Source organism: Mercenaria mercenaria, unplaced genomic scaffold, assembly GCF_021730395.1.
Source record: "Mercenaria mercenaria strain notata unplaced genomic scaffold, MADL_Memer_1 contig_2957, whole genome shotgun sequence".
Lineage (NCBI taxonomy): Eukaryota > Metazoa > Mollusca > Bivalvia > Venerida > Veneridae > Mercenaria > Mercenaria mercenaria.
The window spans coordinates 7,609-18,234 of record NW_026461052.1 but is presented as its reverse complement, the minus strand read 5'-3'; the positions used below and the strand labels follow the sequence as shown (position 1 = coordinate 18,234).

The 10,626-nt window shown below is 35.5% G+C and overlaps 1 protein-coding gene across 1 annotated transcript; it reads right to left on the bottom strand.

The window, feature by feature from the left end:
• Positions 1-3,858: 3,858 nt before the first annotated feature.
• Positions 3,859-9,615, bottom strand: LOC128552614 (uncharacterized). Its single transcript, XM_053533657.1, has 4 exons — positions 9,528-9,615; positions 8,109-8,431; positions 7,667-7,742; positions 3,859-3,996 (listed from the first exon to the last, which is right to left on the bottom strand). Exons 1-4 carry the CDS (start codon positions 9,575-9,577, stop codon positions 3,939-3,941), a joined length of 507 nt encoding a protein of 168 aa, XP_053389632.1. The 5' UTR covers positions 9,578-9,615; the 3' UTR covers positions 3,859-3,938.
• Positions 9,616-10,626: the final 1,011 nt, after the last annotated feature.

Below are 10,626 nucleotides of genomic sequence, written 5' to 3'. Positions count from 1 at the left end.
ACAAGGTATCATTTATTAAAATCAGACATCAGGTTATGAAGATATGGCTCCTCAGACAAGGACCACCCCTCTATTTAATATATGAAGAAGTATGCATATTTTCACGAAACCGTCGGCGGTAAAATTATACAAGTTATATATCCGTTTAGACAATGTTTGAATTTAATTTATGAAAGTTATTTCATTAAAATATCTTGTGTTTGGAACATTCTACAATTATTTGAAGCTAATGAAAAACATGGACATTTTACGTACGGAAAAGTACGGAAATACAGCTTTTTATCTTACCCTTTCACCGGTAGACGGGCGACATGCGATACGACATTATGAAAATGTCGCTTCATATTGTCGAGTGTCACTTCACGTGTCGTGTATCGTTTGGAATTGTCGCGCGTCGACCCTCACCAGAACCCGCGACATGCGACATACGATACGACATTTGGAAAATGTCGCTTCGCGTTGTCGAGCGTCGTTTGTGATTATCGCATGTCGTTTGATAATGTCGCCGTCGCGTTTGCAGGGTCGACACACGACAACGCGAAGTGACATCGCGACATTACGAAGTGACATAGCGACAATGCGATACGACGCTCGACAACGCGAAGTGACATCGCGATATATCGTGCTTTTTAAAGGCGACATTTCAAAGTGGATATCGCGACATTGTCGTTTGGGATTGTCGCCGTCGTTTGCGATTGTCGGGTGTCACTTCGTAATGTCGCTATGTCACTTCGCGTTGTCGTGTGTCGACCCCACAAACGCGACGGCGACATTATAAATGGCCCCAACAGGATTCCGTAATTTTCTCATATCAAAGGAGGCTATACATGTGTTAACTTTCCAGTGGAATTACAATTACATTGTGTCATACTTTAAGCACCGTGTTAAGCAAATACTAAACATGTTTTCATATACAAGTTCAAAATACTTTATATGCGTTTTTGTAACTGTGCTTGATGTTTTAATGGTACAATGACCTGGTAGCGTGATCAAAAGTTTCATTCGTTAATAACATGAAACGGAACCACTTAATACACTGGGAAACTGTACGTCTCGAGTCTTCTGCTACAATGGCTGCTGAAGCAGCAATGTTAAGAGAAGATGCTGACGTTTTAGGGCATCCTACACGAGGTCTATATTGGACTCTAGGTTCTCCCTTACCAAATATTCTTGCCAAGCAATAAACTGTGGCTTTGGATGGGGAAGCATCACCATAAACAGTTTTATATTATTGAAGTATCTGCTTGGAGCTCATCTTTCCTTCCTACATGGAGTCTCCTAGTCTGGCTATCGACTGGATAATCTTTTTTTTTTTAGAAAAAATACTTTTATATATTCTGACTTCATCAGTCTTGGCTCTGATATACGTTTTGAGAAGAAAAGGGACATAATTATACAAAATTTGAATAGCCTCAGGAGTTATCTCCTGTGAGCAAAACAGGGTTTGAACACAGACTAGGAATCTCCATACTTACGATAAAACAACACCGATTTATACGATTGTGGTGTGTCGAAACGCTGTAACTGAGATATGACAAAATAATACATGATAATGTATATACTCATAATAGTTGTGTTGCAACTGTCAATGTGCATGGCTGTCGAAACCCACTAGAAGTCTATGAAAAAAAAATCGTGCTTTTGTCTGTAATAATTTCTGGGGACGAGCGATAGACGCAAACTTATCTGAATTGCGCGCCTATAGGATGATTGGGTTGACTAATTATGTTAGGAATATAGACGGGCGCAAGGTTAATATTCACGGACATTTTAAAATAAACTTGGTAGTCTGATTTGTAATACGTAATTTTCCTTTTCCTTGACATTTTGGTATTTATTTTATGACTGGTAAAACTGTTCCAGACGGTAACTGGTGAACGCTTGGGCCTAGGATCATAAAACTTAATAGGGAGGTTGATCATGACCATCAGATGACCCATATTGATTTTGAGGTCAATAGGTTAGATTTCAAGGTCACAGTGACCTGGAACAGTTAAAATTTGTGCGAACGATTATTTGAGAATGGTTGGCCTTAGGATCACGAAACTGAATAGGCCAATAGGGAGGTTTATCATGACCTGCAGATGACCCCTATTCATTTTTAGGTCAATAGGTCAAGGTTACTTTGACCAAGAACAGTAGAACTTTTGTGCACAGTGACCAAATAATTTCTGTTCCTTGTGCAATCATTGAATGCATCAAGGGGGGCATTTCGTGTTCTACAAGCTCTTGTTTAACCTGCTGTTTGACCTCAGTTATAAGGCACTATTGAACTTTCATAAAGTAAAAATTATGGCTCATAGTGTTTCAGTTATGTAAAGGCGGGAAGATAACCTAACCAGTGTTCCAGGATTCTGTACCAGTACAATCCTGTTCTACGTAAATAACTGCCAACTTGCCTACATGAATCAGAAGTGGAGGACGAATGATTTCAGATGATTGAGCTAAACCGGAAGACCTCAGGAAATCAAGTTTTGGAGTTGATTTAAATTTCACAGTGAAACATTATGACCTATTTTTATGAAGATCAGGTAAAAATGTGTCTAGAGGATCAACAAAGTTTTTCTATGATGTGACCTAGTTTTTAAAACCGAGATGACCAATTTTTGAACCTTACCTGTTTTTACTGAGGGAATCATTCTAAGTTACATTTAAATTAGTCAACAAATGTGACCTCTAGTGTCAACAGTAAAATTACTGATAAGGCAGGTTGCCTTATGGTGAACACATGGGTATAACAAGTGCTAAGGATACTACAGCGACACATTAAAAGCTACTAAAGTCTATTTTCTATCATGGTTGCTATAGCAACAAAAGAACAAGGCAAGAAAAATACAATGACCATTGTAATTGCATGAATCGGACTTTGAAATCTGGGTTGAAAAGCATTAAAATCTGGTTGTAGGATCTGTTTGGACCTCATATGTCTAGATAAGGATTAAAGGCTGAACAAAATTAGAATAGGTATGATAAATCACTGGGTTTTACACTGTATAAAAATCAAAACCAACTTTTGTAAAATAATTAAAATCAACTTCCTATAAAAAGTTTAATGCAACATAAATGTATACATGTTAATACAAACGTGCTATCTAACATGTCTTTTCTGTTATTAACAACATGTAATGTATTAAATACAATCTGTAACAAAACGCAACAACTCATGGTACAACTTGACTGATAATGAATTGCAGCTATTTAAAAAAGCAATTAATCACAGATAGTGTTAGGGCTTAACAATGTGTACCCTATAAATATATAACAAAAGTAGAGGTCTAAAAGTAAATAACATGAAAGAATGCAAAAAAAAAAATACAACTAGAGATGCTTTTGAGAAAAGCCCATGCCTCCAACAACTGCCTAATCATCTGAATAGTAGTATATAATTCAACCATGCACCAAGACTTCAACGGCCTTCTCAGACTTTCAGTGCTTTGATTATCAAAATTAAGTTTCAAGGGCCATAATTCCAAAGTGCCTGGGCCAATTTGGCTAGTTATCGAATTTAGCCAAGGACTTATTGGCAAACACATTTTGTTCAAGTTTTGTGGAGATCGGATGAGAAAAGTTCGACTTAGAGTGTGGACAAGATTTGTGACAGACAGACACACAGACAGACAGACACACACACACACAGACAGGAGTAAATCAATATGTCTCCCACACCACTGTGTGGTGGGAGACATAATAAAGGTATCTTATTATTCCCTGTCTTCCAGTCTCTTTAAAATGTCCGATGCTCTGTATTATACCACAATATACAACACATAGAATGTTCAATCACAAGTGACACAAAGCCTGAAATTCACTGAAGGCAGTGACAATAAGTTCAGTGATTTTAAGATTGTGCTGAATGAATTTATTAGGCTCATATATTTAGAGACTGTTTCACTGCAGGTGTCAGATTCTAAATTGTACCACCTAAATGAAAAGGTCTGTCATGTCTGTTTGCCAAATGATAGGAACATATCATTCTGTAAACTGGAAAGAAAATCCCTGAAATATAAAAACAACAATGTACATTTTACTATGTATAGTAATATTAACAAAAGCTGTCCGTAAGACAGTGCGCTCAACTACTGGGCGATTTGACAGTAAAAAATGAATACATGTCTCAATAAGAGACCTCACTTTTAAAAGGAAGATACATCAAGGGGCAAAATTCTGTCAAGAACACAAGTTAGAGTTATTGGGATTATTACCACACATGAAGCTGATGATGGTAAAGATATATTTTGAGTTTCAAGTCATTATCTTATATAGTACCAAAGTTATATCCAGAAAACAAAGTTTGTCAAAACATTTAAGTATGAAAAGGACATAATTTGGTCAAAAATACAAATCAGAGTTATGGGGATTGTTACCACACATGCAGATGATGATGATAAAGATACATTTTAAGTTTCAAGTCTTTATCTTATATTGTACTAAAGTTATATCCAGAAAGCGAAGATTGCCAAAACCATTAAGTATGAAAGGGGCATAATTCTGTCAAAAATACAATAAGAGTTATGGAGATTGTAACCACACATGCAGATGATGATTTTAAAGAAATATTTTTAATTTCAAGTCATTATCTTTTAAAGTGCCAAAGATATATCTATAAACAAAGCTTTCGAAAAAATTTAACATGAAAATAATTCCAAGTATAACAACTTTATGACCTTGACCTGGGCTATAATGGGCCCAGCCCCTGCACATACTTTGTTTGTATGCTGGACAATGTTTATGTGAACTTACAGTAAGATATAAGAAATAGTAACAAAGATATGACAGAAAAGCAAAGGTTGCTGAAAAACTTTAACCTTAAAAATAACCAAAGTATAACACCTTGATGACCTTGACCTTGGGTATAATGGGCCCAGCCCCTGCACATACTTTGTTTGTATGCTGGACAATGTTTATGTGAACATACAGTAAGATATAAGCAATAGTAACAAAGATATGACAGAACAAGAGGGCCAAGATGGCCCTAGGTCGCTCACCTGAGAAACACACCATAACAGAGTAAACATGTTTGACCTAGTGATTTCATGGAAACAAATATTCTGACCAATTTTCATTAAGAATGGACCAAAAAATGTGGTCTCAAAAGTGTAAACAAGTATTTTCTTCAATTTGACCTAGTGACCTAGTTTTTGAGCCAAGATGACCTATATTCGAATCTGACCTAGATTTGATCAAGGCAGTCATTCTGACTAAATTTATATCGCATACAAAACGTTTTTCTTTGATTTGTCTTAGCGACCTAGTTTTTGACCCCAGATAAACCATATTCAAACTTTAAATTAATTTCAAAAAGGTTATCATTCTGCCATAATATTATGAAGATCAGTTGAAAAATACAGTTTCTATCGCATACACACGTTTTTCTTTGATTTGACCTAGTGACCTACTTTTTGAACCTGGATGACCCATATTCAAACTTGACCTAGATTTTATCAAGGCAATTATTCTGACAAAAATTCATGAAGATCAATTGAACAATACAGCCTCTATCGAATACACAAGGTTTTTCTTTTATTTGATCTAGTGACCTAGTTTTTGACCCTGGATGACCCATTTTCGAACTTGGCCTAGATTTCATTAAGGTAACCATTCTGACAAAAATTCATGAAGATCAGTTGAAAAATACAGCCTCTATCGCATACACAAGGTTTTTCTTTGATTTGACCTAGTGACCTAGTTTTTGACCCAAGATGACTCATTTTCAAATTCGGCCTAGATTTCATCAAGGTAATCATTCTGACCAAAATTCATGAAGATCAATTGAAAAATATAGCCTTTATTGCATACACAAGGCTTTTCTTCTATTTGATCTAGTGACCTAGTTTTTGATCCAAGATGACCCATTTTCAAACTTGGCCTAGATTTCAACAAGGTAATCATTCTGACAAAATTTCATGAAGATCAGTTGAAAAATACAGCCTCTATCACATACACAAGCTAAATGTTGACAGACAGACAGACGCCGGATATCGAGCGATCACAAAAACTCACCTGAGAATTGCTCAGGTGAGCTAAAAACAAAGGTTGCCGAAAAACTTTAACCTTAAAAATAACCACTAATTTATTTATTTATTTGGGTTTTACGGCACACCAACACAGTGTAGGTTATATGGCGCCAAACAGGACTACAAATTTTGGTTTCACATCTCATTTACATCGAAATAAAAACATGAGGTATGGAATCAAAATTTGCATACCTGCTGGAATCACAGAGTTACAGCAAAACCAAGTGTTAAGACCCTTTTAGTCGCCTTTTACAATCATGCAAGGGTAAGGCAGTGGTTCCAATTCTTTTCATACACAGATCGTCCCAGAACCACATGGGGCTAAAAATAACCAAAGTATAACACCTTGGTGACCTTGACCTTGGGTATGATGGGCCCAGCCCCTGCACATACTTTGTTTGTATGCTGGACAATGTTAATGTGAAGTTACAGTAAGATATAAGCAATAGTAACAAAGATATGACAGAAAAACAAAGGTTGCCGAAAAACTTTAACCTTACAAATAACCTAAGTATAACACCTTGGTGACCTTGACCTTGTGTATAATGGGCCCAGCCCCTGCATATACTTTGTTTGTATGCTGGACAATGTTTATGTGAAGTTACAGTAAGATAAATGCAATAGTAACAAAGATATGACAGAAAAACAAAGGTTGCCAAAAAACTTTAACCAAGAAGGGTACATTGAATCACTAATGGAGCCAAGAAATAGAGCCATAATATCTAAACAGTTTACTTAAAGGATGTAATATAGCACAATTGTATTATACTTTATTTAAACACAGCACACAAAATAAATCAGCAGGAATTAAATAAATTAAAACATACTTCTGTTATTTTACTTTCTGATGCAAAGCTTTTGCTGGTTTGGGACAGCAAGTATATTATGTCTGTTTCCTAAAGTCATTCTTGCCAAAGCAATTTTTGTTGATAATAGTAACTGTTTATATTATTTGTCTAAAATATACTTGAATTTAAAAGATAGTTAGTGATAAATATTTTAAAACAAAAACAGCTGTAGGAAGATAGCAACCCTTGACTATTCAATTAATTTATGTATACCAAAGGTTGAAAAAGGGCCCTAACTTTGTGAAAAAAAAAAAGTTACAGAACCTATGCATTTTCATATCAGACCATTCCAGTCACCAATTGTGATAAGTTTCAATCCATTCCCACAAGTGGTTACTGAAATTCTTGCTTACAGAAAAATCTGCTCAAGTCAAAACATTGGTACAATTGTCACGATTGTGTAAAAATGCAAGATAGAGTTACGGAACCTGCACACTGCAAGAGTGATTATCACCGTGAACAAGTATGTTTCAATCCATTTCCATATATATGGATACCGAAATAATCAGCTTACATAAGCTTACATACAACTGGTAAGTACAAAAAGGGGCAAAACTTTGTAGAGTTTTGCAACCTGTGCACTACACTTAAGATTTTTGCAGAGAACAAGTACAATGCAATGTGGAGTTTCAGTTCATTCCATTTTGAGGAAACTGAGATACCAGCTTACCTACAAAACTTACCCAAATTGTGACACTAATGCTCCCTAATGTGTGAATGCAATAGCTCACCATATTCTTTGTACAGTCAAGCTAACAACTAATTTTCATATGTTCAGTGAGATATAGTGAAGCCTGAACTTACCCCATATCTTCTTTCTTGCTCTGTGTTACAGGCTGTGCCATGTCTTCAGGTTGTGGAGATACTGAATTGCCTTGCCCTGTAGAAAATAATACAAATTAATTACATACTATTTCCTAGCAAAATTATTTTATGGAAAATAGGAAGATGTACTTAATTTTTTAAGTTAATGCTACTGCCAAATAAAAAGGGTCTTTGTCTTAATACTGACGAATTTAGCACACATTCATATGAATTGACCACTGATTCAAGAGGGTGAGTTTGTGCACAATTAGTCAGTTTTACCCTCTCCCCCAGTTTACATCACTTTAAAAATAAGGGTTTCCTTCAAACTAGACCAATGTAAAAGAAAATTAACATCTAAGGTCAATTAACACTGTATAACCAACAAAGCCTTTCAAAACATACTTACTCTACAAACTGAGGTTAAAACTATTAATCTCACCTCCAAATATACTTGCTACAATTGGTTGTCTAACAGGTTTAGCTTTTGCTGATCCCATGTCTTTTGTTGATTCTTCCAACATTTTTGTTATATTATCCATCTGTCGGTCATACCTTGACCTGGATGGCACATAATTTCCACTATCTTCTTTGCCTTTATTTTTGTCTGGATATTCAACATTTTTACTGAAACTTGCTCCCCTATTTTCAACAAGTTCTCGAACACTCATTTCATTTTTGGCGCCATGTGTTTTCAAATCAATGTCATCAAAACTGGTTGTCATTAAATATTGCACTGCAGCTTTGAATGTCACTAAACAGTAACTGAAATAAAATAATTATACTTATCATTAAATACTGAATACTGTGACGGCTGTCATATTAAAAGGCATTAACCCTTACCCTGCTAAATTTCTTTAAGAACTTGTCCATCTTTCCATTTGAACAGTACAATTAACTGTTAAAAGGGGTGTTTTTATACCAAAAAGATACTGACTGAATGGCAAACAGTGCAGATCTTCATCAGACTACACAGTTGTGCAGGCTGATCATGATCTACACCGGTCACAAAGGAGGAATTGATCATGTGCAGCATGCTTAGGGTTAATGATTATTATTTGTTAATAAAATTTTGAATGGAAGCTGTTAAAATCATAAAACTAATCTAAGTAACTTGGTTGTATAATGTCAAACAGTCTATCAGAAGTTTGTCATAATCCTGCAATGAGCATCTGATTAATTTCTTCATTACAATACGTCACCTCAGTGCAAAAAGTGGATAACTCCATTGACTTAAGGACTTATTCACTTTTTGCACTAGGGTGAAGAAAAACCAATTTATCATGTTATATACATTCCTGCCATGTAAATCCAACCTCTAGACCTACACCTAAGCATTAATTCTGTCTTTAAGCAGTATATACTACATGAAATGTAGTTTCGAGGATTTTTGCTATACTTATTCATAATATATTAAAATAAATTGAAGTTCATTCAATAAACACCATGTACAGGTGGTTAGTATTCACTGCTGAACTTGGCCGTATTTCGAACATTTTTTTCGGATATGTCTGTATGTTATTGAAGGAAATTTTACGCGGATTTATGAATTTGCTATGCATCTAATTCGCGAAATATAGCAAAAATTGAAACACCACAAAATTAATAATACTAGATTTACAGTACTCAGAGAGGTTTCTGCCAACCAATGTTAAAGTATACTTGGCAAGCCAATGTCTAGACGACAGTTAGTAATTTTATGTTCAAAGTTAGTGCTAGATACATTGTCTGTTAATTATTTTAGTTGGAGGAGCAACAGCTCAAACTCAAAACCTCTTTTGTAGTCAGACAGTGCTACCACTGTACCACTGCACCAGCACTATGAAGCTAACTGTGTTTGCTACTTCAAGTATGACTGTACCTTAAAGTATCTTTGTCTTTATATGCAGCAGACCAGTAGAATTTCTCCATGTAGAATAAATCACTGTGTATATGATTACACTTTGCCTGTACTTGAACTGTTACCTGAAAAAAAAAATAATGAACAAATTTTCAGATTTGTGCATTTATGTCATACACTAACACAACTCTGTTATTATTTGTGAGTATGTTAAATCTCTGCATATCAGGACAAATGCTGTTGGGACTGAATAAGCTAGTAAGTAAATGTTCTGATTACTTTAACCACGCAGAATCCGAAGGATCTAGGGTTATTTTTGTTTCTGCTGCATTCTTAGTCATAATCAAATAGTTTTATCACATGTTAACATAAATGATTACTTAATACAAAATTGATTTTTGTTTGTTTGTTTTGGGTTTAACGCTGTTTTTCAATAGTATTTCAGTCATGTAACGGCGGGCAGTAAACCTAACCAGTGTTCCTGGATTCTGTACCAGTACAAACCTGTTCTCCGCAAGTAACTGCCAACTTCCCCACATGAGTTATCAGTGGTGGAGGACGATTGATTTCAGACACAATGTCTTTTATCAAATCATCACTAAGAAAATACGCCACGCCTGGGGATCGAACTTGCGACCCCGCGATCTGTAGACCAATGCTCTCCCTATTGAGCTAAGCGGGTGGGCTAATACAAAATTTAAAGCACTGAGATGTCTGTATGATATTTTCTTGAAGAAAGTGATCGAAGTAAATAAGTCATGTGATTTGAAGTCAACAAGCTGAACCACTTGGCCATGTAGACCCTAAAATTAAGTTTACTCAGTTTAGTGTTAAACTTTTCCTGCATTTTTTATTTACAATTAGGTTGTTAACAGCTAATCGCTTCACCGGTTAACCTGATTGTTAATTTGTAACTTAATTTAATCACTTTTTTAAATAACGAAAAGGTCCTATGAATTTGAAGGTTCCTGGGTGAGTGGTTCCCAAGTTATTTGACCCACTGACCTCTAAAAACTTTGTAGTTCCATATCATGACTGAGAAAAAAATGCAGTCATGTTTGTTACAGCTGAAACAGTTTACTCTTTTCTCACTTGATGGTTTACAGACAAGTGCTGTCAG

Excerpts from the sequence above, each read along its gene's own strand:
- LOC128552614 (XM_053533657.1), bottom strand. The coding sequence starts at position 9,577 with ATGGAGAAATTCTACTGGTCTGCTGCATATAAAGACAAAGATACTTTA. Across the intron at positions 8,432-9,527 it reads AAAGACAAAGATACTTTAAG|TTACTGTTTAGTGACATTCA; the intron begins GTACAGTCATAC and ends ATTTTATTTCAG. Across the intron at positions 7,743-8,108 it reads TGTAGCAAGTATATTTGGAG|GGCAAGGCAATTCAGTATCT; the intron begins GTGAGATTAATA and ends TATTTTCTACAG.